This window comes from Arvicanthis niloticus, chromosome 5 (assembly GCF_011762505.2).
Source record: "Arvicanthis niloticus isolate mArvNil1 chromosome 5, mArvNil1.pat.X, whole genome shotgun sequence".
In the NCBI taxonomy this organism is placed as follows: Eukaryota; Metazoa; Chordata; class Mammalia; order Rodentia; family Muridae; genus Arvicanthis; species Arvicanthis niloticus.
Window position 1 is genome coordinate 29,469,579 of NC_047662.1, and position 26,801 is coordinate 29,496,379.

General features: G+C 51.8%; 1 protein-coding gene across 1 annotated transcript; it reads right to left on the reverse strand.

Moving 5' to 3' along the window:
- Positions 1-631: 631 nt before the first annotated feature.
- Rspo1 (R-spondin 1) lies at positions 632-23,350 on the reverse strand. The gene is made up of 6 exons (XM_034501577.2): positions 23,170-23,350; positions 18,314-18,658; positions 4,497-4,688; positions 2,402-2,551; positions 1,984-2,172; positions 632-1,378 (listed from the first exon to the last, which is right to left on the reverse strand). Exons 2-6 carry the CDS (start codon positions 18,405-18,407, stop codon positions 1,215-1,217), a joined length of 789 nt encoding a protein of 262 aa, XP_034357468.1. The 5' UTR covers positions 18,408-18,658; positions 23,170-23,350; the 3' UTR covers positions 632-1,214.
- Between the last annotated feature and the right edge of the window lie 3,451 nt (positions 23,351-26,801).

Genomic DNA, 26,801 nt, shown 5'->3' on the forward strand with positions numbered 1-26,801 from the left:
ATTCCCCAAGGGTCTGACAGTGGACTGCTTGACAATGGTCAGAAAGCCTGTTCTGTCCCTCCCCCTAGGGGTAGCCTTTGGTATGCAGACCCTGACCTCCCAGATGGAAGTCCTCCCACAAAGCTGGCCTGGACTTCTTCTGGGGAACAGCAAGAGTGCCTCTTGACTGGGATGTGTATGCCCACTAGCTGGAGCCTGGTTAACACAGGTGCTGTGGTATACTATGTCTGAGATGACACCTGAGTCTCTTTCCCAACAACCTGCCCACAAGGTCACAGTTGGCCTGCAGACCACATTCTGATTTACAGAATGGTGCTGGAGGAATAGTTCAGTAATTAAGAACACTTGCTGGTTTTGCTGAGGACCTGGGTTCAGTTCCCGGCTCCAACATCAGTAGGTTAAAAACTCCTGCAACTTTGGCTTCTGTTGGGTACCTGCGAGCATGTGATACTCATAAACTCACACAGGCACACATACATTCATATCAATGTTTTAAAATCTTTAAAAAAAAAAAGTTTCGTTCCTGCCAGAAGCTATTGGGGAGCTTTTAAAATTGGGCCCTCCCTACCCGTCCTTGCTCCCATGTGTACCCACCAAACCTCACACCCTGAAAACGAAAGGAGTGCTGGGGTTTGTTTTTTTTCTTTTTAATTTGAAATAAACCTTTAAGCAGTTTCCAAGTCAGGTCAGCCGTGACATGTACCACGGGTGTGTAATGATTCTCATCTCCAACAATCAAGTCTCACAGCTGGGAGTGCCTCTCAGGACAGGGGAAAGCGCTCCCCCGCTCGGCAGCTGCTCCGGCCTTCGTTCCAATCTGCCGTCCATCTGGCAGATGCTGTCCCAGAAGTTCCTCCAGAAGGTTCCACTCCTTGAAGTTTAGTTTCAGATGCTGAAAAAGGTTCTCAGATATGTCTTCCAAGAGCATCATAGACTGAATGTACAGCTGGGCCACAGACTGCAAGTATCTTCGGTGACCTCAAGAGAGTGTGTGTGTGTGTGTGTGTGTGTGTGTGTGTGTGTGTATGTGTAGATGTTTTCAGATATGGCCATATGTGTGCATGGATGGATGGATAGATGGATGGATAGATGGATGGGTGGGTAGATGGGGTATATGTGGACTTGCTCTCCCAGATGCTCCAGTTCTGGAAAGTTCTCATTATTAGGTACAACACTGGACTCTTCCATATGTATCTGAAGACCAGTCACTGTTCCTAGGTGGGTCCTACTGATGTGAGTGGCCCTGCTGTCCCTGGCTGTGGCTGCTGCTGGCCTCTGTGTCTCCGAGAGTTGGAGCCTGGCTCCTTGCTGTTCTTCCTGGCCAGATGCCTATTGGCATTCTCCCTCCGGCCCTGGCCCCCCTTCCTCCTCTTCTGCCCTGCAACAATTGGATAGTGGAGGAAAATCAACAAAGGAGGTACAGACACTCTGGGTGCCCAAGGGTCCTCAGAAGGCCATGACAAAGAAGTGGGGTGGGAAGGCAACAGGAAGTCACCTCAATGCCCCCTTAGGCTGCAGCCTCTTCAGGGGACCTTACAGCACAAGTACAAAAACCAGTCCACCCTACTCCGCAGTGCACACCAAGCGCTTCCTTCTCCTCAGCCCTTGGGCCCCATAGACCCTAGAGCACTGCCTGGCTGTTCTGGACAAATGGGACAGCCCTTACTCCCTGCCACTCATCAGTCGCCTCTGAGACAGGTTCCAAATGGGCAGCGTCTACCATGTTGCCAACTGCAGGCTCTGTGGCCTTGTCTGAATGGGTCCAAGTTTCTGGGGCTTAGCTGCTCCCGCCCCTCTCCTAGAACCCTTCTAAAATGAACACCCTGAAGAAGTGGGACGGCTACGTGGATCATGCCTTCAGACGTTACTAATTCCTGTCACACAGCATCCCAGGGCACTGTTCTCAGTCAGGATATGCTCCCAGCTTGCACAGCATGGGACATAGATATAACTGTTTCCCAGAAGGCAGAGGCTGCAGCTCACCCTCAGGACAGGGCGTCCTGCGCACAGTACACTTCCGGGTCTCTTTGATGTCGGAGCAGGTGGTGTGGTCTCCCCCAGGAGCATGGAGCACCCTGCGTGTCCGCTCTTCGGATCCCTTCCGGAAACCGCACAGCTTCCTCTTCTTGGAGCAAGGCCCCCACGGGGACCACTCGCTCATTTCACATTGTGCTAACAGGAGGTGAGGTAGGAGGGAGGGAAGCAAGAGACAAAGGGGTCGTCCCCCCCTCCTCCCCAAGTGCCCAGGGAACCCATACTCACAAACCCACCCTCAGTTCAGACCTCAGACCTCAGGTCTGAGCTCTTTAGCCCAGAGGCAGAGAACCACAGAAGGTGAGCATTCCGCCTCCCCCCCCCCCCCCCCCCCCCCCCGCCATGTGCCCTCTGCCTCCGGCCTTACCAGGACTGCCGCACTCCATGGTGCTGTTGGCTGCTGTGGAACCCTCCGGACAGGCTGGATAGCAGCGGCCCTTGTGCAAGTACAAGCCCTCCTGGCACTTGGTGCAGAAGTTGTGGCTGAAGCAGGCCTCACAGTGCTCAATCTTGCATTCTGAGGACAGGAGCAGAACAGGTCTAGCCCAGGCCAGGATGGGCACATACTTTTATCCCCAGTCCCAAAGCCCATCACTCACACCCACTCAAGAGGTCAGGATCTTGGTCTAGGTTGGGATTTCTATATAGGAATCTTTCAAAGTGGAGGGACACCCAAGTAGCCACTCCCAAGTACTGGCTGGGATTCTTGCCAGCAACAGCCCACCAGAACCCAGATGGTCTCAGATCTTGGGACTCAATATGAGATCCTAAGTTTTCAGGGGAGAAGGCCTTCTGGGCTTGTTAGGGACAGACAGGACTGTTTCAGCATTCCAGAGCCCCACTCAAAAGAGTGGGACTGAATGGGAGAATGAACCCCCAGGCAGCACCAGTGTGGCACCCCTTCCCACGTTGCTAGACACTCACAGCATCCCAGTGCTGGGTCTCCTCCTGCTCAGAGCAGAAAGAATATACTCAGAAGAGTGGGCACAATCCCAGGGCAAATTCCTCTCCCTGTGAAATCCAAGATCCAGGGTCCCTCCCTACCTCCTCTTGCCAGCTCCCTCCTTTGCGGGAGGTGGGCAGAATGGGGCTTGGCTGATAACAAACAGGCCTTCCACCATCTCCCCTTTCCAGACTGGGTGGTACTGGCTTCCTCCCAGTCTCTGGCACCTGAAGCTCCAGCTGCCAGTCTAACCAGACTCTGACACGTCCATGAACCCTTTCTTCCCCCAGTGTCCTGAAGACCAAGGGGGCACCACCTCCCAAGGCACTTCCTCCCAGGGCCCACCTCACCTTACTGAGCTACCCACCTGCCTCCTTCTGTACCTTTGTCCCAGTGGCTTAATTTCAACTTTGCCTCCCTTCCTCCTTCTTCCCTTCACCTCCCACCCCATGCCCCACCTTGCCCAAGATGCTTAGATTCCTAGGTTTGGTTGCCAGGAACCTAGCAAATAAGAACCAAAATAACAATAGCAACTACCATTTATTGAGTGTCAGACACCAAGAGGTTTATAGGTGTGTCTCCCAACAACTGGGGTGGGGGTGGGGGGAGGAACTAGCACTTCCAACTTAAAGATGAGCTGTCAGGGGGCTCAGATTCACTCAAGGTCATACAATGAGCTAGTAGCCAAGCTGAGATCAGAACTCAGAAGGCTTAGCTGGCACCAGGCATCTCCTCCCATTGCCTCTAAGTTATCAGCTCTAAGAACCTATGGTCCCTTCTGCCCAGCCTCCCTCCAAAAGCTTTCGTGAGGCTCAATGATCTGAAAAATGACTTCTGTAGTTCAAGGCACTGAACTAAGAGAGGAAACACTGGTATGGCTTACAGGTATCGGTTCACTGGATGTCCCCCAGAATGTCACAGGGATGGGATGGAGACAGGATAGCATGTGCTCTGTAACACATGGACTGTGGCTAGGGTGAAAAGGCAGAGCCAGAAGCCAAGGGGAGTTGTAAGAGAGCAGAATGGCCAGACAGGGGCTTCCCTGAAGTTAGGGTAGAGCTGACATGGTGTGACTAGCGGCAGGAGTATGCACCAGGTTGTGGATCTCAGAAGCATCCTGGTGGGCTGGAAGACAGATGGACAGGCTATGGAAATGGGGTAGGCGACAGGTGTTGGGAACCTAGATATGACAGTGGGAGAGGGGTTGTACTTGGTGAGTGGGTTGGACAGCACAGCGAGAGACTAGATTTTGAGTCTCTGGCTTGACAGATGAGTTGGAACACTCAGAGTGACCTGTGGGGACAGAAGTAGGTACAGATATGGAGAGAGGAGGATGAGGCTCTGGTTTGTACACCATGGGATTATGGTTGGAATATCTAGGAAGATGTCTGCCTGGCAGTTGTATATTTGAATCAAGAGCCACACCCTGCTTTCCTGTGCCTGCTCAACACTTCTCACTGGCTAAAGCACCATCCTCCAGGGTCTGGGGCCTCTCCAGCCCCCGCCCACACACACTCACTGATGCATTTGTTCATGTCGGGGTTTCGGGCATCAAAGTATCCAGGCGGGCAGGACGGCAGGCAGACGCCCACCTGGCGGATGTCGTTCCTCTCCAGCAGAATGAAGAGCTTGGGCGAGCACTTGAGACAACCGTTGACTTCTGAACAGAGCTCACAGCCTTTGGCACAAGCTTGGCTCCCCTCAGCACTGACTGCAGGGTAGAGAAAGGATAAAAAGGTGGCTGGAGAAAAGACCCCATATTTCCAGGCTCCCACAAGGATGGGATGTGATCCTTCTGGGGCTTTGTTGCACAAACGGAATGTGCATCTCAGAAGGCGTAGCTAGGAGAATAGCTCTGTCCAAGGTCGCCTTAGGCACAAGCCCAGGAGCCCCTAACTAGGAAGCGTAGATGTCTAGCTCTGTACCCCTAACTTCCTGGCTCTAGCACATCCTGAGACTATAGACTTGCAGGGATAAAAATCTGTATGTTCCTTTAACTTACCCTGACTCTCTCTAAGAGGATGAAACTTCAGCCTAAGGTACCCAATGTAGCTTCTCAATTGCTGGTAAAATTTTAAGATCAAGACAGACCCTGTATTAAATGAGCCAAGGAGAAAGACTGAAAGACAATTAGAATAGCCTATGCCTAGAATAAAGGTCTCAACTTGACTGGGTCTCTTGTAGTCAAAATGACATTGAACGTCTGCCCTCCTGCCTTCACTTCCGGAGTACTGGGATCCCAAGCAGATGCCACTATACCTGGTCTATGTGGTTTGATGACCAAACCCAGGGCCTTGTTCAAACAAGGTAAGCTCTCTACAGAGTTAAGTCTCCAACCCTAGGGATGGTTTTTAAAAGGTTTATTTCTTACTTTATGTAAGTGTTTTGTCTGCGTGTATATATGTGCACATGTGCATGCCTGGAAGCCCGGAGGGCCTCGAACTGTTGTGAACCATCATATGGGTGCTGGGAAATGAATGCAGGTCTTCTGCAAGAGCAACAAGTGCTCTTAACTACTGAGCCATCTCCCCAGTCCCTGAGGGCTCTTTTAATCATTACAACCAGAGAAGCCAGTTACTACTGGCATCAAGAGAGTAGAAATCAGAGAAATCCTTGATAGCTGGGTGGTAGTAACCCACGCCTTTAATTCCAACACTAAGAAGGCAGAGGCAGGTGGATCTCTGAGATGAGGCCAGCCTGGTCTACAGAGCCAGTTCTAGGACAGCCAGGGCTACATGAAGAAATCTTGTCTTGAAAAGAAAACAAAAATAGAGAAGCCCTTGAGCATCCTCCAGTGTGTGGACCAACCCTGGACAAAAAGAATGATGTGGTCTAAAATGTCTGTGATGCTGAGGTTGAGATATCCTGGTCTAGGGCTGTCTTTGAAGTCAGTGTGACCTTCCAAGGCAGCAAGCACTGAGTCTCAGGTTTCATTCTGAGACTTCATGAACTGTTCAGCCCACACTCATTCAGCACCTTCCCTGTGCCACAAGCAGGATGAACTCGGGGGTCAGACAACAAATAAGCTGAGCCTCTCTGCAGATGCACTGGCCTTCCATGGAGCAGACACCCATCCATATGGGAGTGCTGGTGGCCTCCAGCCAGCAACACTGGACTCCGAGGTCTGGGAAAGGCCAGCATGGTGGTTTACGCATACAATCCTAGCATTCTGGTAGATGAGGCAGGAGAATTATGAGTTGGAGGTCAGACTAAGGCAATACAGCAAGAGATTGTCTTTTAAAAAAAAAAGAAAGAAAAAAGAAAGGAGAGAGAAAAAAGAGGAGAGAGAAGAAAGAGAACGGTCTCTCTCTCTCTCTCTCTCTCTCTCTCTCTCTCTCTCTCTCTCTCTCTCTCTCTGGTTTTTCGAGACAGGGTTTCTCTGAATAGCCCTGGCTGTCCTGGAACTCACTCTGTAGACCAGGCTGGCCTCAAACTCAGAAATCCACCTGCCTCTGCCTCCCAAGTGCTGGGATTAAAGGCGTGCGCCACCACTGCCTGGCTGAGAAAGGACTCTTAAAGGGGAACCGTGGGGCCCTTCTTCAAGGACCAGTAGAAATCCATCTTTTAGAGAGTCGAATTAAGGGTACTGGAAGAAACAAGACCAGAGAGGGGCAAAGGGCCATGCAGATAATGTGGGGGAGGGAATGGTGGGAGATAAGGTATCTTCTCTCTGTATCACACTAAGGAACTTCAGTCCCTCGGGCAGTGTTTCCCATAGAGAGACCTTTGCACAGGATTCTAACAGATGTTACCAAGAGGATTTGAAGGGAAGGTTACTGACGCCGGTGAGACCTGGAACCAGCGCGTGAAACGAATCTCACAGAATTGCTTGTCTATCTGATCTATGTGTAGTACGGCGTGTGCATGTGAGTGTGCAAGTGTACACAGCTTCATGCGTGTGTGCGGAGGCCAGAGGAAGATGCTGACTTTATTCCTCCCTCCCTCTCTGCTCTGTGGCCTCGGGACAGGGTCTCTCATTTGCCCTGAAGCTGGATATTTTGGCCTTGCTGGGCCAGTGAGTGCTCACGATTTGCCTGTCTCTGTCCCACAGTGGCGGAGTTACGAGTGTGCACAGCCATGCCTGGTTTTTGGTTTTGTGGGTCCTGTGGATTCAAACTCGAGTCCTTGTGCTTACAGAGTAAGCCACTGAGCCGTCCTCCCCCAACCATTTGTACTTTCAGCTTTATAGCAGCAATAATGTATTACTTATAGTAACAGTATTACTGTTATAATAGCAGTGGCAATAGTAGCTGTGGGAGGGTGGGGGTAGAGTAGGTGGGGGTAGGGTAGGTGAGGGGGTAGGGTAGGTGGGAGTAGGGTAGGTGAGGGGGTGGTATGCACTTCTGTGCCACTGCACTTGTGAGGAGGTCAGAGGATGACCTTCTACCTCCAAATGGGATCTGAGGATCAAACTCCAGTCACCAGGCTGTGTAGCAAGTGCCTTTACCTCCTGAGCCATCTTGCTGGTCCTGGTTTTTTTTTTTTTTTTTTTTTTTTTTTTTTTTTTGTGTGTGGTTGTTTCTTTTGTTTTAATATTTAGTGTGTGTGTGTGTGTGTGTGTGTGTGTCACTGTACATGTGAGGAGGTTGGAGGACAACTTTTGCTCCTTTCCTTTTACTATGTGGGTCCCAGGGATCAAATTATGGTCACCAGGCTTGGCAGTGTCATCTTGCTGGCTCTGCTTTTAAATTTACATTTTTTACTATTTTTAAATTTTATTTTTTAAAAAAATCTTTCTTTTCAAGGGGAAGGGGAGTTGTTATTGTTTTGTTTTTTGTGTTTGTTTTGTTTTCAGGATAGGGTTTCCTCTGTGTTTTTCTTGGCTGTCCTGGAATTTGCTCTGAAGAGCAGGCTGGCCTTGAACTCATAGAGATCCATCTACCTTTGCTTCCCAAGTGCTAGAATGAAAGGTGTGCACCACCAAGCCCAATGCTTTGTTTGTATTTTGAGCAAAGATTCACTATGTAGCCCAGGCTGGCCCCAAACTCATGGTCCTCTGGCCACAAGCTCCAGTTACCTGGGATGGTGGACATCACCACTTCAACAGAATCTTTCCCTGCTGGGCCTTTTGCAACCCTCAACACAGACCCTGAACACAGTGACTTTCTGGAAGGAGCCAGAGAAAAGAAAGATGCACTTCCCAGACATTTTGGCTGCAGACCACTTGCTTTTGTTTGTTTACTTTTGAGACATTCACTCAGGTAGCCCAAGCGCTCTTCAAACTCCCTACGTGGCCAAGGCTAGTCTTGAACTCCAGTTTCTACTTCCTGAGCACTGGGATGCCAGGCTCCTGCCACCACATCCAATTTTATAAGGCTTTAGAAAGTGAACACAGTGCTTTGCGCAGGCTAGGGAAGCCCTCTACCAACCAAGTTATGTCCTCAGCTTTGTTCTTCCCTTTGAGATGGGGGAGGGGAGTCTCACACTGTAGCCCAAGCTATCCCAGAACTGCTACATAGCCCAGGCTTCCTTGAACTTGAAACAGTCCTCCACCTCTGCCTTCCAAGTGCTGGGATGGCGAGTGTGGCATCATTGCCCTTCCCACTGTTAGTATCCAGCGTCCTTTTTACAGATGAGAAGATAAAGAGGTTAAATTACTGGAACATGGTGCCTCAGCCGTGTTTTCCAGGCACAGGGAACACAGCATACGAGAGGCAAGTAGAGACTGATTGAGGGAGCGTGGAAACCTCGAACACTGCTCAGTGACTTCTTTAATGTGACACTTGTTTGCATGGAGTCAGCAGGACCAGGTTGGTAAAATTAAATGCTGCTTTCATTTTGCCTGGTCTGCTCACTGCAGGGGCAACGCTGCGGAGACTTTGGGGCTTTGCTCGGCTGTGTGCCAAGTGTTTCCGGCCACTGTAATTTAGGGACTGTTTCCGTTTCACGGACGGTTTTTTGAGTCACTGACACTTGACTCGGTTTGTTTCAGCGTTGAATGCTCACTCTATGTTTTTGCCTTAGCCTCAGTGGCTGAGATGGCTCAGTTGTCCCCCCTGTAGCCGTGTGTGGTTTTAGTCCTTGTTTTCTTTTGCTTTGGCTTTCAGCGATGAGGAATGACACATGGTCTTCGGGTGCTAGGTAAGCCTGTGAGCACTTAGCCACAGCCCCAACCTTCTTTTCTACTTTGAGATAGGAGCTCACTCAATTGTCCAGGTTAGCCTTGAACTTGCTCTATAGTCCGGGTTAGCCTTGCACTTTTCAAGCCTCCTGCCTCAACCTCCCAAGTACTGCGACTCTGGGCCTGCATAACATGGGTCAGCTCTTGATAGCAAGATTTCAAAACTCAGTCTCTCTGCTTAGCCTCTCTGTTAAGATCAGATTTGTGTCACGAGGTGATGGTGCACACCTTTAGTCTCAGCACTCAGGGGGCAGAGGCAGGTGGATCTCTGAGTTGGAAGCCAGCCTGGACTGCAGAGTGAGTTCCAGGACCGCCATGGCTGCACAGAGAAAACCTTGTCTCAAAACAAACAGACAAACAGATTTGCAAAGACCTCCTCAGAGCCCCAGTGTTCAGTGCCCACTGAACCAGCCACTACATTTTTCTCCGTTGACATTGGTATTGGCTAAGGAAGTGTGGCACACCCAGAGTCAGCATAAGAGAATCATAGGGAGAATGTTAACACCAGTAGTTGAAAGAGAAGCAAGGCCAGATTGAGAAGAACCTCAACTCTACAGGAGACACAAAGATACTAGCTCAAAGGCAGCACGGAAGGCTGGCAGGAGCTATAGTCAGGCCTTCCTTCACTTTAGAAGGCTTCCTCAATGCTGTGAACAATGGGCTGAAGAGGTGGCAGAGAAGGAAGCCGAAAGATACCCAGGTCAAAACCCTCAAGAAAGGATGGCAGAGGTATCACACACCTCTTTGAAAACCAAGGCAGGAGGAGTTGCAATCTGAGGCTGGCATAAGATACTTGGTGAGAACCAGCTTCAAAAACTGGTGAGCAGCGTGGGGGTGGGGGGACAGGACTGAGTGTCAGGAAAGAGCAAAGGAGCTGAGATCTGCAGGGGACAGATCCCTGATACCAGGTGCTGGGTTGTGGCATAAAGGGCAAAACACAAGTTAAGGTGACTTTGAGACAATGAACTTGTTTAACAGGGTAAAGTTGTCAGAAATCCCAGGAGAAGATGAGAAGGCCCTTAGTCATGCTGTGTGGGCAGTTCCTGTGAGACACTCATGAAAGGGGCCAGCAGTGGGGCCTGTAGGGCTGGAGCTCAAGAGACACACAGCTCGTCAGTAGATTGACTGTGGAAACAGCCATCCAAGGCAAAGTGGACACTGGGCACGGTGTTATAGGACTATAATCCCAGCACTGGATAGAGTGCTGGAGGATCTGGGGTTCAAGGCCAGTTTTTGGTTATGCAGCAAGTTTTTTGTTTTTGTTTTGTTTTTTGTTGTTTTGTTTCATTTCTTTTTTTTTTGGTTTTTCAAGACAGGGTTTCTCTGTGTAGTCCTGGCTGTCCTGGAACTCACTCTGTAGACCAGGCTGGCCTCGAACTCAGAAATCCGCCTGCCTCTGCCTCCCAAGTGCTGGGATTAAAGGTGTACGCCACCACCGCCCCGGGCACGCAGCAAGTTCTAAGCTAGCCTCAGCTAGGCTACATGAGACCTTGCCTCAAAGAAACCCAAACACTAAACAAAACAACCCACTCCCACATACATGCACACAAAAAGACAAGCAGGCGTGTGAACAGCAAGTGGGTTATAGCATCGGCGTTCAACCTGGGGGGGGGGTCACAGAGCAGATATCCTGCTAGCAGATATTCACATTACAATTCATAACAGTAGCAAAATTACAGTTCTGAAGTAGCAACATCATAATTTTATGGTTGGGGGTCGTCACAAGATGAGAACTGTGTATTAAAGTGCTGCAGCGTCAGGAAGGTTGAGAACCACTGGTCTAGAGACTCCAGAGAGAATTAGACATCCAAGAGAAAGCTGGAAAAGGAAGAGCCTTGATGAATACAAACCGAGAGACGGGGAGGATTCTGAAAAAGCATCCTGCATCACAGGAGCCAAGAGAAGAGCGTACTCATGAGAAGAGGGAGGTACCAACAAGCCGAATGCCTGAACAAACAGGTAAAGGAGCAGGAGCAGGTATAGTTCCCAGCCCCACTGGGACTGGCTTCAGTACAGGAGGAACGGAAGGAACGGAGTAATATAAAAAGAAGCAACACTGTTGCTTTCAGAAGAGTGCTTGTGGAGGACCAGGGCTAATAGAACATGCCCCAGGAACTCCTGGTCTCCACAGAGAAGCAGAGGGCGAAGGGTTTAGGAAGAGGTAGAGGAGGGATATTAGGGAGAAGAACCAAGTTAAAAGGTGGGAAGTCCACACAGGGGGGTGTCAAAGCCTCAGGAGGCAGAGGCAGACCGATCTCTGAGTTTGAGGCCAGCCAGGTCTACAGAGTGAGTTCTAGGACAGCCAGGGATACACAGAGAAACCCTGTCTCAAAAGACTAACTAACCAAACATACAAAACAAAACAACAACAAAAGGATCTGGGGAGTGAGAGGAAGAGTCCAGAAGTGAAGGGCTGGATCAGTCAGCACTCAGGAAGACTACTGTGAAACAGAGTGAGACTTTGTCTCAAAAAGAAAAAAAAATGGGGGAGGGGAAGAAAGGGAAGTGTGGGTGTGTAGGATGGAATGCCAAGACTCAGAGGCACCCAGAGGCAGAGAAACTGATGGAGTAAAGACCTGAAGATCCTGGGAGAGTCAGGATACAGAGGACAGGCAGCAGGATTGGCTGCGTTGGAGGAGGGTCCAGAAGCCAGCATGAGGGCTCTCAGGAGCTCAGATGTGGCGACCTAATGATGGGCAGGGGTCAGCTTGGTGAACTAAGGACTGTTTACCAGGGTGGAACAGGAGTTCCCCCAAGCCTCATGTCTCAGCTTAGAGACACTCAAGAGTGGCAGGGAGGGGTACCCACGACTGTGGGAGGGGGTTCCATGGAGGTGGGACTGGCTCACACATGGGAATATAACCTTGAATAAAGAACCCAAGGAAGATGATGTCCATTTGGGGATGCATAGAGGATACAAAAGGGGAGGGGTTAGGGCTGTCACTCAGTGGGTCACATGCTTGCCTAGCATGCATGAAGCCAGGGCTCTGTCCCCAGAATTACATCAGTCCGGTGTGATTGTGCAAGTCTACAACCCCAACACTAGAGAGGTGGAGGCAGGAGGATCAGAAGTATAAGGTCTTCCTCAGCAGCCTGGGCTATTTGAGACTGTCTCAAGAAGAAAAAGAAAAGAAAAAGAAAGAGAAAAAGAAAAAAAGCAAAGGAAAAGCAGAAGTTCCTTCCCCAGGCATTCACTGTACAACTAACAGGTTATCACTGCTGAGGAGAGGGACCAGATCTCCCCACTCCTTTCTGCTCTCGGTGGTGACTAGATCCAAGGCTGCCTGGGGAGGCTTCTCAGGCTCCGAGGAGAAGAGGGTAGAAAAAAGGACACCAGCCTTTCCCATTTACACCCCTCCCCCACTGCCTTTGCTCTGGAATCTTTTGCTTCCTAGGCACTTTTTTTCAAGTTCTGCAAAGATGTTTTGCCTGCATGTGTGTCTGTGTACCATGTGCATGCCTGGTGCTGGAGGAAGCCAGAAAAGGGTGTTGGGCCTCCTGAAACTTGAATTGCAAATGGTTGTAAACTGACATAGGTGATAGGAATCGAACCCAGGTCCTCTAAGGCAGCCTGTGCTCTTAACCTCTGCGCCATCTCTCCAGATCCTCAAGTCCCCTTTTCTGACCACATAGACAAGGCTGTGCCTCCTTCATTGCCACTCCCACCCCTGGCCTCTGTCAACCCTATGTAAAAGCCATTCAATCTCTCCTTGTAGGCTGGGGGTGTGGCTCAGTGATAGAGGCTTGCCTATCATGTGTGAGGCCTAGCTACTATGCTCAGGGCAGACAGGAAGAGGACCGGTGTTACTATGACAGCCTCACCAGGTGGCTCAGCCAGCCACTCTGTGAATCACAGCCTCCTGCTCATGGTCCTTCTAAGCCCAGATCATTTTCTCAAGAGCTCCTATACCAGGCATCTCTCTACAACAAAACCTATGGTGACCCCCAACCCTACCTGAAACATTGTGTCACCTCTAAGAGTAAGACCTCCTTCCCAGTGCCCCCCAAAAGTTTCCCCAAGCTAATCCCACCCACTTCCTCCCTCAACCGTAAGCAGTGGCAACCCTAAGCAGTAACTGCTTCTTAAAACATACCACTCTTTGATCTTCTATGTCTTCCTCGACGTTAACCCTTTAGCCCAGAACATGCTGCAGCCTCCAAAGCCTCAGAACCACCTTTTTCCTCCAGGAAGTCCTCCCTGATCACCTCCCTGTGAGTCTGGATGGGGTCTTTTCCTGTGGTCTCCTCTCCCCGGCATTTGACTCAGTCGTGGGAGATCCAACCTCATGTTGTCATTTCCGCTGAGATGTCTCTTCTCCCACTAGAAAGGGCTTGGGAGGGCAGAGTCCGTCTTGTTTCTAAGTGGGAGCCCAGGGAAGGGTTGAGACTTACAAGAGGTGTAGCTATTTAGTGTAGAGCTGAGGGCAGTGTGTGTTGTGGAGTCTCAAGGAGGATGTGATGTAGGCAGAGACTCTGATGAGCACCTACTAAGTGCCAGGAGCAGGGCTGGGCACAGTGGGAACTCAGGAGAGCTGGGGCAATGAGGGAGTCCTTGGGACTCGTGATAGTGCTTGTGGGTGAATTCAGTAAGAGAGGCCTGAGGTGTGTTGGTAGGTAGAGGATGAGGGGACGGTAGAGGATGAAGCCTGAGGAAAGAAAGCAGCACAGGCTCATCTTTGGAACGGGGTTTAACCTTCGGGGATTCCCTGGGCCAGAGACTGTCTATTGCATGCGCATTGAGCCCAGGGGGTCTAACTCAAGAGGAAGCACAGTACCCCTTCAGGGCTGCAGAGATGGCTCAGCCAGACTGCTCTTCCAGAGATCCTGAGTTCAATTCCCAGCAACCACACGGTGGCTCACAACCATCTGTAATGGGATCCAATGGCCTCATCTCGTGTGTCTGAAGAGAGTGACAGTGTACTCACATACATGAAATAAGTAAATACATCTGTAAAAAAGAAAGAGGAAGCACAGTGCGGACCTTCACTGTATATCACAAGGGCCAGCTGTCCTCCCTGCCTTTCCAAGGCTAGCCCAGATCTCCCATGGAAGCCTCTCAGTGGCCTCTCAGCAGCCACAGCTCAAGGGAAGGCAAGTCCAGACTCCTTATCCTGGTAAAGAGAAAGAGCTTCGCCAGTAGGCCTCTGTGCCTCTCCACATCAGGGACTCCATAGTTTGGGTGCAGCTCTAGGCAACCAGATACAGGGACTCTGTGCCAATGGTGTGGGGCTTCATTCCAATAAGTGGGGGGTTCTATCCTGATGGAGGCTGGCTTCCTATTGGACAGAGCCCACCATGGGAGGGACAACTCTGTAGTCCAGGTTAGGCTCACTATGTAGCCCAGGCTAGCCTTTAACTCACACCAATCAACAGTACTCCTGCCTCAACCTCCCAAGAGTTACAATTACAGACTTGCACCACCATAACTGTACCCCTGGTTTCCCAGGAGTGAAAAGGGGGCGACTGAGGGGAGAGGGTCAGAAGCAAGTGCCAGAGACAGAGTGGGAAGGGCTCAGGAAGGGAAAGGCTTCCCCCAACCAGGGCAGGACTGAGTAGAGAGTTCTGGAATGAGACGGGAGGGAAGAAACCAAGGCAAGGTAGACTGGATGTAAGGGCTGGGGGTGAAAGAGGGATTTGTGAGATGCAGGGACCTGAGAGCAGGTGAGGCAAGAGAGAGGGAAGAAGAGAGTCCTCAATGAGTGTGTGTGTGTGTGTGTGTGTGTGTGTGAGAGAGAGAGAGAGAGAGAGAGAGAGAGAGAGAGAGAGAGAGAACCTGTCCCAGGCCAATGGGAACGTTCTTTTTTGACTCTCCCACTCCATGCAGGGAGACCATCTCTCAGACCTCAAGATCAGACACTCCCAGGTTCAAAACACCAAAGGATTGATTGTCACAAGTGGTTGTTGACTGACACACCAGAGAGGATGACAGACAGGCAAGAGCCAGAGGCTCCTCTGTACATCAAGCCCTCCTCCTCTATTGGCCCCTCCCAATGCCCTTCCACACAGCTCCAGCCTTCCTTTTCCCTTCTCCCACAACGCCCAGAAACCATATTGCAAAATGGTCCGATGGTCTGAATGGGACTTTATGTTTTACAAAGTTTGCTTTAAAGAAAGAAAGGAAGGAAGGAAGGGAGGAAGGGAGGGAGGGAGGGAGGGAGGGAGGGAGGGAGGAAGGAAGGAAGGAAGGAAGGAAGGAAGGAAGGAAGAATGGATGCTGAAGAGATGGCTCAGTGGTTAAGAGCACTGACTGCTCTTCCAGAGGTCCTGAGTTCAATTCCCAGCAACCACATGGTGGCTCACAACCATCTGTAATGAGATCTGATTCCTTCTTCTGGTGTAAGACAGCGACAGTGCACTCATGTACATAAAATGAACAAATAACGTAAAAAGAAAGAAAGGCAGGCATGATGGTGCTTTAATCCCAGCACCTGAGAGCCAGAGACAGGTAGAGTCTTGGTGAGTTTAAGGCTAGCCTGATCTACACAGTTGAGTTTCAGGACAGCCTGGACTGTTAAACAGAGAAACCTAGTCTCCAAGAAAACAAAAACCAAAAGAGGAGGAGGATGAATAGGAGGAAGAAGAAAAAGGAAGGAAGAAAGGAAGAAAGAAAGAAAAATAGGCCGGAGAGGTGGAGTGTCTGACAAAAGTGCTTGCCACATAAGCCTGATCACCTGACTTCGGGTTCCCCAGAATCCATGTGAAAGCTGGACCTGTATCAAAAACATCTACAGTCCCAGCACAGCAATGGGAAATGGGAGAGAAGCAACTCCTCATGTTCACAGGCCAGATAGCCCGGCTTAGAGCAGCAAAGAGCTCCTGATCCTGTCTCAGACAAAGGGGAAAGGCAGGGACTGTCATCTAAAGGTTGTCCTCTGACCTCCACATTCGTAAGTTGTGTCACAAGAACCCTCTGCCCATGAAAACACACATACACACACACACACACAAAATTTTTAACTGTATAGATACATATACCATTTATATGTACATCTAAAGTTGGGGTGTGCATTCCTGAGGCTCTGGTCCAACCTGCACCACAAGCCGGCAGTGTACTCACATCTGTATCCATCATCCCCCGGACATCTGGCTGTGCTCCTATGCAGTAACATAACATAACGACCTCATAAGGATGTTTCAGGATCTCCATGTAACAAGGACCAACTGATGGCACACACTGTCATGCCTGGTGACCCTTGCAGCAATGAGTTCTTGCCTCATCTGACCTAGGCTCTGACATCATTCAGTGATACAAGCTCATGGACACGTTGCCCAGGCATTGGATGTGGCTAGTTCAAAATCAAGCACACCGAAATTGCTATGTAGCCATGGAGAGAAGCCAGCTCTACAAAATTCCACTTCAGTGCTTGTATGTCAGTTCGACTGACTTGAACCCCGGTCTGATGTCCACCTGTATCCGTGGGCATGTGACCCTCTGTGTGTGAGCAGGATCGCCATGCCTGTCACATGGGTGAGGCTGGTCCCTCTCTCTGTCTCAATGTCCTAATGTCTCTCTCTGTCTTCCCATTTCGGAAATGAAGTAGACTGATTATAAATCACTAAACCACATCTGGCCCATGGAGTACAAAACACCGGCCGCAACAAAGGCATAGGAAGGAGTTTGAAGGCCCTGCTGCTGCTGCCACCGTGCTGCTATACTGCTGGAACCTCACCTTCCCTAACTGTTTCTTAAATTGGGGTTTTTCCGGCTTCACCAATCCTGAGCCTCTCCCGGCTGAGTTGCTCCTGTGAAGAGCTTTGGCCCTCACTCAGCTCTCTCTGGCTTGTGGGCATCAGTCCCATGAGAAAAGTGAAGCAAGGGGGAATTGGGCGAGACTTCGGAAAGACTTCCTGCCTGCACAACAGCCCTTGCTGGGGGATGTGGAAAGAGGGAGCCTTGGGAGGGAGAGGCCCCCACCCAACTCTGGCAGGATCACTAGCACACACTGGCCACTCCCCATACATAGTGCCCCATTGCTGCAGCTGTTGAGCACAGGGTAAGGGATGCCTGCCTGGGTCAGGCCAGGAGGCTGACATGTTAACTTTGAATTTTAGCAAGCTGCTTCAATGGACCCTGGGCTCACTGAACTCCATGAATACTAACTGCAAACTATTAGGGAGGCTGAGGCAGGAGGATTGCTGCAAGTTGGAAACCTACATAGAGAATTTTGGGCTAACAAGGGCTAGATTGTATCTCAAATGAACAGAAGGGGGACAAAAGAGAAAGAAAAGAAAACTGGATTTGTTATTCTTTCTACATATTTATATATTACATGTTATATAGTTATATATGTGTTAATTATACATAAATATATAAACATTTATATATTTATTATAAATATTAATAAATATTTAATAAGTGTGTGTGTGTGTGCGCGCGCGCGCGCCCATGCACACATGCACAGAACTCAGAAGTATCACATCCCCTGTCGCTGGAATTACAGGTGGTTGTGAGCTCCTTGTGGATTCTGGGAAACTGAAGCCAGGTCCTCTGTAGAGCAGTACACACTTTTAACTACAGAGCCTTCTCTCCATCCTGTTCGTTCATTTGTTCTTTCTTTCTTGTTTCGGTTTTTAAAACAGAGGGCCTCACTGTACTCCGACCAACTTTGGCATTAGAGTCACGGCAGCCCTGCTCCAGCTTCCTGAGCTGGGGCTACAGGCTTTTCTTACGCTCAGCAATCTTACAGGGGTGCCTTACATGGTAAGGTCATTGCCACTCAGAAGGGTGCGCTGGCTTCAGCTTGGGAATCGAAGTTAATTTAAGTTACTGGAGAAAGTCACCCCCCCCTTCTCTTCTGTGCCGTTCCTGACTGTGCAAGGAAAGCAGGGTGCCTAGCTTCCCAGATGTGCAGTGCCTCTGTCCAAAGGCTTGCAGTTCAGAGAGGTGCTCTGAATGCCTGAGTCTGGGATTGGGGACCAAGGCATGCAGGGTAGGGACTCTCTCCACCCCTAGGAAGCATCACCATGGATACCCTACAAAACTGGAGTTGGGTCAAAGGGCCTCCTGGAGGGCGTTGAGCCAGAAAGCAGAGTCTAAAAGAGGAAGGAAGATCGATAATGAGGGGTTGATAGACCAGTACACCTCGACAAATGAAACCGATCACCATAGCGCTCACAAAGCAGGGACAAACAACCATCACAGAAGAAAGCCACCAGAGGCTGTCCAGTCCCGCCCACACCAAGCCCCTCGGCAGCTCAACCCCATAGGTACTCACTCCGTCTCTGCCGCTTGCCCTTGATCCCCCGGCTGCCCACAGCGAGGTGTGTCCAGCTCAGAACCAGGGCCACCACACACAGCCCAAGCCGCATAGTCACTGGCCAGCCCTGGGCCCCTGGCAGGAGGGGTGGTCTCTTGCTACAGGCTCTGAGGCTGGGTCAGTGGCAGGAGACCCAGGCCCGGGCTGCAGGCCAGATCCACCATAATCTCAGCTGGGATCTGATGGGGTATGGAGCTGGGTTCTCCATCGGCCCAAAGGGAGGTCCTGTCCTGCTTGAAGTCACCTCAGAGGGTCACTTGAGAAGTCTTCTCATGCCAGCAGAGAACCATCCCCAAGACAGACCTGTGGGCAAGGAGAGAGAAGGGTTAAGTCCATGGTGCCCTGGAGCCCCTAATTTATATTTTCTCCCCTTTTCTGGGTTTCTCTGCCCTGGACTTTGTAGAACACAGGAAGTTTGGACACTGCTGCACATCCCCTACCAGGCAGTCCTGAAGAAGAAATCTCATCCTCCTGTCTCCAAGTATCCTGCATCCTAATACTGGGACCAGCTACCTGAGTTCCTGGAATATAATGGTTACCCAAATTAAATCTGTGCATCCCTGGTGATTTCTCAATAATAGGAACCAACTGGCCCTGGTCCCGAGTAATATTGGTTAATCTTAAGTGGAAGTCCTTCTTTAAGTCTACCCTACAGACCTCATGCTGCTAGAATATCCTGACATTTGTAAAGGAGTTCTTTGTCCTCCTGAGTGACTCCTCAGCTTTCTCTTCCCAGTGCTGAGTCACCCATGTGCCTTTCACCTGTCCTAGTCCAGAAGTTAGAGCAGCGGCCTCTAGCAAGCAGGCAGACTCTGCACTGGTCCTCTGGGGTTGGAGGGAGAAAAGGAAGTGAGGGTTCCCCCCCACACCCCCCCAGCCACAGAAACTCTGACACAGCAGGCCTGGCGGGCCTGGCTTTTGTGAGGGGATATAAACAGCAGCAACTGCCCATCCTGGCTAGAGACGCAGAGAATGGCGATAATCCCCCAGCCCGAGAGAGCTTGGGCTCTGGACCCAGGGCCAGAGTGATGGGGGCAGGGGCACCCGTCCCTGCCTGCCGCAGTGTCTGAGAAGTTGGGCATGTGAGCTTCAGGGTTAAGGAGGACCAGGAGTGAGAGCTTCGTTCCCACTGACAGGGTCTCGCCTCACAGCAGGCTCGCCCACACGCCGGCACACCCACTTAGGCTCCCGGGGTGAGCGTTTGACCTGTTCCACCCGGGAGGCTCTGTTCACGGGTTAGTTGTCATTGGACTGGTCGTTTGGCCTCCTGGAACCTCAGGCTCTTCACCTATGAAACTAGGATTGGTTCTGAGTTGTTTTGGCTTACTAATGAGAAATCCGAGATACTCGGCATGGAGCCTCCAGCCCCCTCTCCTCTCCCCTTCAGCTCCTCTGTGCCCAGTCCACCCCCTGGCCTCCCAAAGAGGCCCCAGCAGAGCCCACCTGCACTGGAGATAAATCATTACCCCCTGAGGGAGTTCGGTACCTCCCTCCTCCCTCCTCGGCCTCTCCCCCTGGCTTTGAAGGCCAGACACACTCAAGTGGTTAAGCTGCCTGTGAGAAGTGTTTACTTGAGCCTGATGGATCCCACCTGGTGCCGGAGCTGAAGCCAACAGAGATGCCCCCACCACCCCTGGTGCCCCACAGCAGCCATTGCCTATGCGCCCCCCCCCCAAGTACTCGGTACCAAAACTTCCCAGCCCCTATAACCATGGCTATCCAGCCAAGTGTGCCAAACTAGAGTCCTCAACTCCAACGGAGTCTGGGGGTGGGGTAGGGGAGGGTGAGTGCTGGATGTGGCCCCTAATGGTCATGGATACAGACTTCAGAGTCAGGATGCCAGGCTTGCAAGGCCAACCCTGATGGCGAGTTAGCTATGTTACTTTGGGTTACTGGCCTAGAAGCTTTGAGCCTATTTTCTAATCTGCAAGAGCCTGGTTTAGATACAGCTTAGGTGAGCGCATCCACAATGTGCTCAGAACATGGTGGGCAATAGTGGGGTTTCAGTTAACATAGTTACATTTTTCATGAATGAGGTTTTGTTGTGTGTCCCCGTTCCTATAGCCCTGGATAAAGGAATTTAACATCCTCTGAATCTCAGGGTCGCATGCTAAGAACAGAGCCCTGGTATGCAGTTGCCCCATTTAAATGTTCTCTGTGGTTGGTGGCCCTGGTCCTGAAGATGTCACCTCTCAGAAAAGCCTGTGTCAGACAGGGGGCTAGGATTGAGCAGCTCCGGCCCACCAGTCCTTGTGCCTGGAAACACTGCCTCAAGCAAGTCTGGGGTCAAGCCTGGGTCTTTGACTTTGGCCTCGTTCTGTGGGGTCCACCAGTCAGGAAAGAGCTCCTAGCTGTCTCCGTAGTCTCGTACTCTCGGTGCCCACTCTTGGGTACGCAGTACTTCAAGGGCAAGGGCTGAGCAGTGGGGATGGGTCAGCACAGGGTGAAGAATCTGGGGTCCAGAGGCTGAGATGGCCGGAGATCACACACTGAGGTCACATGGATCAGGGAGGGGAGAACCTAAGGGTGGACTCACGCTGAGGAAGGAGACTCAGCCAGTGGCAACTCCTAGACCTTCTTACTCCTTCTCCTTCCCCCATCCTCCCAGCTTCCCCTCTGGCCTGCCCTTGCCACTCTCACCAAGTATCTGAAGTCCTTGCCAGTGAGAATTCCTCCCAACCCCCACCAGGATCTTCAGGAAACCTTTGCTTGGCATGGAGGGGAGGGGCCGGTGTGAGTTTTATTGGCACAGGGGTGCTGGCTTCCCGCTGGAGTGGAAAGAACCTCAAATACTCTCGGGCACTGTGTACCTTTATCTCAAACCAAATGAGAGACTAGTTCGTCCATACCAGGGAGTACAAGCAACAGACAGGAGCAATGCGCTGTGGGTAAAGAGCTGAGCAGTCACCCCTGTGAAGGTGCATGTGCTGGAAACAATGGCCCAGTATTGCCAGGGTATCTGACAATTTGCTGGAGTGACAGTTAAACACAGGACAGGTCTTAAGATCGGAGACTTGGTGGTACCAAGCTCCTGAGGGCCACAGATTTCTGCCTCTGAGGTTCCCTTTCCCTCCCTCTAGCTTCTCTGGGTCCCACCTGGGCACTCAGGGGACAGTGACACTCTGGCGGACAGGGGGCAGAGCTAGGAGCAGAGGGTGGACTTTTGAATACCCTTGCTTGTTTCTACCATAATTTTGGATTTACTTGGTGTTGAATTGCTATCGATCACGAGTTCACTTGGGAGGGCTCACTACACTACCCTGTGGGAAAGAGTGATGAACAGCTCAAGGCCCCAGGGACTTGGGGGGCCGGTGAGAACAATCTTGCTGGCTGGGGCAGAATCCCACACCTCCTCCCACCTGCAAGGGCTAGACCTTCATCTACTCCATTACAGATGAAGGAGAAAGGTTAAATTACAGGGAAACATGGCCCTGTGGAGTTAAGGACAGAGGATTTTAAAACTAATTTGCTACCAGGATCCAGGTGCCTGGGGGTGTCCTGGAGACTGGCTTTTGCAGAGAACTAAGGATTTTGAGTCACCACGGCTCTGGGGAGGGGCCAGCACAAGGTGAAGAATCTGGGGTCCAGAGGCTGAGACGGCCAGAGATCACAAACTGATCACATGGATCAGGGAGGGGAGAACCTACAGGGTGGACTCACGCTTAGGAAGGGGACTCAGCTGCGGGTGGAGCTGAGGGCGGAAAGGCAGCCCGAGCAGGGAGCTGGAAGAACTTTCACCTCCTCACCTGCCACAACATTGTTAGGATGAATTGGTATTCTGTCAGATGTCAGATACAAACCCAAAAATGTAAACCATGTCGATAGCTTCTCATAGCCAACACTCCCATGCTTAGGATCAGCAGCCGGCCTAGGAATGGGATGCCAGAAAGAACCGAAGTATTTGGGGGGGGGGGGGGTAGGGGTGGAACTGAGTGCGTGCCTGTGGGACCTGTGGGCATCGCAAAGCCATGCCAGGCTTGGAGACTGTGCCCATCCCGCTGCCCCCAAACCCAGAACGCGGAGAGAAGCTCTGCTCTGTGTGTTTGCACCGCTCACCGCTCAGTCATATTCCCTCTCTCTCTCTCTCTCTCTCTCTCTCTCTCTCTCTCTCTCTCTCGCTCTCTCTCTCTCCTCTCTCTCTCTCTCTCTCCCCCTCCCTTTCTCCCCCTCCCTCTCTCCCTCCCTCCCTCCCTCTCTGTGAGGCCCTGACAGGTGCCAGGGGAGCGAATCCACTGCCCACCATGTTCCCAACATCCCCACGAGCACTGCAAACGCTCAGGATCGGGTCGCCTGTGCCCTGTCCACCCTGACATCCCTGGGTGGCCGCAGCACACCTCTCCCCTCCAGGCCATGGTGCAGCGCATCGGCCTTCTACTGCCTTCTACTGCGTCAGGCTGAGAGGAGGGACCGGGTTTATGCGAACCAAACTGGGTTGCGTGGGTTGGAGCTGGGTCGCAGCTAGGGTGCGTGGGTCGCGTGGGTCGGGGCTAGGGACTCTAGATGGGGCTGGGTCGCAGCTGAGTTGCAGCTGGGATGCGTGGACAAGACTGGGGTGAGTGGGTTGGGGCTGGGGACTTGAGGCGGGGCTGGGTCGAGTGGGTCAGGGTTGGGTCACAGTTGGGTTGCCGCTGGGGTTCGTGGGGGCACGGTTGGGGCGGGAAGGTCGCGGCTGGGGACTTGGGGCGGGGTGCCCTGGGCTGATGTGCGGCGGGAGAACGGGATGGGGTCGGACTCTGCCCTGCCTCCCCGGCTCTGGCTGCGCCCCGACAGGGACCCTGGACCCCGGGACGGACGGCGCGGGCCGCGGGACTCACCTGGCGCAGCGGCCGTGGCGGGGCAGCCCAGAGGGGCGAGGGCGCGGCCACTGGGTCCCGCGTTGCCGTCCGCCCCGCGCTCCGCCCGCCGCCCAGTTGCTCAATGCCTTCTCCGCCGCCAGCGCCCCGCCCGGCGCATTGGTGCTGGGGCGGCCCGCGCGGGCCCCGCAGTCCGCCGCCCGGGCTCTGCGCCCCGCGCCCGGAGAGGGGCTGGTCCCCGGCTCGCACGAGGGAGGGAATCCCCCGGCGCCACCCCCGGCCGGCCCCCCTGCCCGATCCGTAAGAAAAAACGGACTGGAGCGCTGGGCCTGGGACTCCGTAACCCCCTCCCGCACACCCGTGCTAGGGACGCGCCGTCTGCTCTGCGGCGAACGCCGGGAGCTCACGTCCACTCTTTTCTTGGGTCAGGGGCAGGGACCCAGGATGCTAAGGCCGGTGCTCTCCATCAGAATCTTGAAAAGGGGGCAGATATAGAACGGTGGGACTTGGGATGGCCGGGCCACACCCTTCTTCCCTTCGGGATCAAACCTTCAGAGCATCTGACCAGTTGGGAAGACCCGGGGAAGGAAAGTTTCCTATCAGCACTGGAATCAGTGTGAGCCATCTTACAATACAGCCTCCAGTCCAGTCTCTACTCCCTCAGCCATAGCCTGTGTGATCAGGACTAAGTTACTTAACTTCTCTGAGCCACCCAGTTTTCCTCTGTTTTGAAGGTTTCGTGAAATGAAGGATGCCCAAGTCTGGACAGGAACTCGAAAAATGTTTGTGAGGTGACGAAGTAAGAAAGGAGGGTTACTGACACCTGCAATGACCTAGGGAAGGTTGAAGTTAAACCTGGAGGGGAGGAGGGAGCCACACGCCTGAGGGTGCCAAACAGCTGTGTTCCACCCTCACTTTAGACTGGATGGAGAGAAACTCAAACTGCAATCTGCTCAGTTCCAGCAGAGAGGATGGGCTGACTAGGGGGTGGGGGTGAATAATGAAGACAGGCTGTGGAATCTCCTTAGTGGAGGAGGGAGCCCTGACAGTCGAGCCAAGGGCATAGGGTCGCTGGGAGTGATGGGAGGTAGTGGCGATGCCAAGGATGGAGTGGCCCCTGCGGTGTCTCGATGGTCAAATGACCAGGGAGCAGCAGCAGGGCGGCTAGCCTGAGGAAGTGGAGGTGTTGGCTCTCCAACACTCAGAGTCTGGGCTCACGCTCAGAAGCCTCCCCAAGTTCATAGAAGCTGGTCCAGGACCCTGCAGTCCCTCCCAGAGGCCCTTCTCTCTCCCGCTGCCCCAGCCTCCTGTATCCGATCAGCCCTTGGCTAACGCTCTGCACCTAATCAAACAGCCTTAAATGCCGAAAACGCAATGTTTATTTTATTTTATTTTTTTTACACACTTGCATAACTCCCTGACCAGCCACGCCAGGCATTGGGCTTTTGTTTGGCTTTATTTAGTTGGAGAGAGAGAGAGAGAGAGAGAGAGAGAGAGAGAGAGAGAGAGAGAGAGAGAGAGAGAGAGAGAGAGAGAGAGAGAGAGAGAGAAAGAGAAAGAGAGAGAAGCATTGGCCCCTAGAAGTTGAAGCTGTCAGTACTGGGCATGTGCTCAGGTTTCTCGCCTGAGGAAGTCTGTGGGAGTTGAGCAGTCTAGTTGTGTGGCTCAGAGATGGGTGAGAAAGGGAGGAAGGCCCCTGGGTGGGAGGAGATGGGAGTTAGAGCATGTGACCCATGGAGGCATAGGGAAGAGATTTCCCTGGGCATTTAATGTATTCTGCACACTCTATGTACAATCTATGGCCTAATTTTCCAACCACAGATTTTTCTCTTTTCTTTTTCTTCCCTCTGCCCCTTTCTTTTACATTTATTTATTTATTTATTTATTTAGTTAGTTAGTTAGTTAGTTAGTGTGTGGAGGGGTGCTCACCGGTCCTGGAGGCCAGATACCATACGTTTCCTGAGGATGGAACTCAGGTGCTTAGCTCAGACTTGGCAGCAAGCCCCTTTGCCTGCTGAGCCATCTTGCCAGCTCCTTCTGACCCTTGCTTATCCGTGTGAATGCAGAGCCACTGAGATGTCAGGTAAACTGCTCAGAGATTTACAGCCTATAAAGCAGGTGGTCTATAAAAGGATTTGGAGTTTTCCCTGATAAGGTTCTGCTGCTTCCCTATGGACACCTGTGGATTCTTCTAGAAGCATCTTCGTCCCCCACACTTCCCAGCTTCAACATGTCAGCCTGGTTTGAGGGGCATCACTCATCCTTGCCTGCCCTTGGCTATGTGCACAGGCCTTGTATCTTACTCATCCTGCTTATCTCAGCACCACAGACAGACTAGGTGGATATCTGATGGCCTGGGTTGTCATAGTAGCCAGAATGGTCCATGCCTCTGTGGTTCTGCAGGCTTAGCCAGGTGATGCTCAGATCCTATGGCTCCCTCTCCAAACCCAAGTCATCCTTTAATTAGCAAACCAAGTCTGTGGAGCTGCTGCACATTAACAAATGTCCCCATACTTCATGCATAGCACTCTCTTTCTAGCAGGGACTACCTCAGCACCTGCACCAACTCAAGACAGCTTAGGAACAGAATGGTTTCTTATCTCTCCTGTCAAGAAACGTTGACATAAGAATGAGACAGAAGCTCAGTAACCCTGTCTGTCCATAGCTCTTTGCCAAAGTCACTGTGCTCTCCCCTAGAGGTTCTGTGCCTCCATAAATACCTCTCCCCAGAGTCTCCACCTTTGCAGGCAGAAGCTGAAAAGCCTAATCACCCTCCTGCCCCAGGATGTACCTCAGCTCTCCTTTCCTCCTCCCTCTGGTTGGTGACATTCCTACACTGTCCTACATCCCTTGCCAGCCTCAAGGAACTTGGGGGTACCTGTCTGAAACACCTCTTTGTGTCAGGCTTAAGTATCTTCTTCATGACCCATTCTCCGTTCTCTACCCCTTTGCTCTTCTGGAAAGTTCTGCGCAATGTGGACATCCTCAACCATGCTACTTCTACCTCCCTGCCTGTGGCCATGGCCATGCCTTTTAGCCTCACTCAAAAGATTTCTTCCCTGAACTGCATACTGTGAGAGCCCCAGCCTCCTCCTCTGTTCCTAGTTCCTTACACCATCCTTGTAATTGTAATTGATTGATTGTTCTCTACCTTAGGTTTTGGGACTGGGTCTCTCACTGAACCTAGACTGTCTGGACAGTGAGCCTCTAGGACCTGCTGTCTCCACCCACCCAGAGCGGGTTGACAAGCACCTGCTGTCACACACAGCTTTTTAATGGACGATAGTGATCCCGACTCGTGTCATTACACTTGTCCGGCAAGCACTTTACCCACTGGGCTATGTTCCAGGCTGTACTTTGGGTTCTTTTTGAAGCATAGACTCAGGTTGGCCTTGAATTCATGGCTAGCCTTCTGCCTCAGTTTCCCAAGTGCTGTGATGACAGGAACGCACGGTTACACCTGCCCGATTCTCCCCTCACTCTGGGTGATGGATGACATCTATGCTGGCCTTACCTGGGCGTCTCAGCAGCCTGCAGCCCTCAACCAATCTGAGCGTGCGCACGGTGCTGAGGGGTGGAAAAATGGACTACAGGCTTCTCCTCTTCAGCCTCTCAACACGTGAGACTCCTTGAGACAACAGAGACTTGGCGGC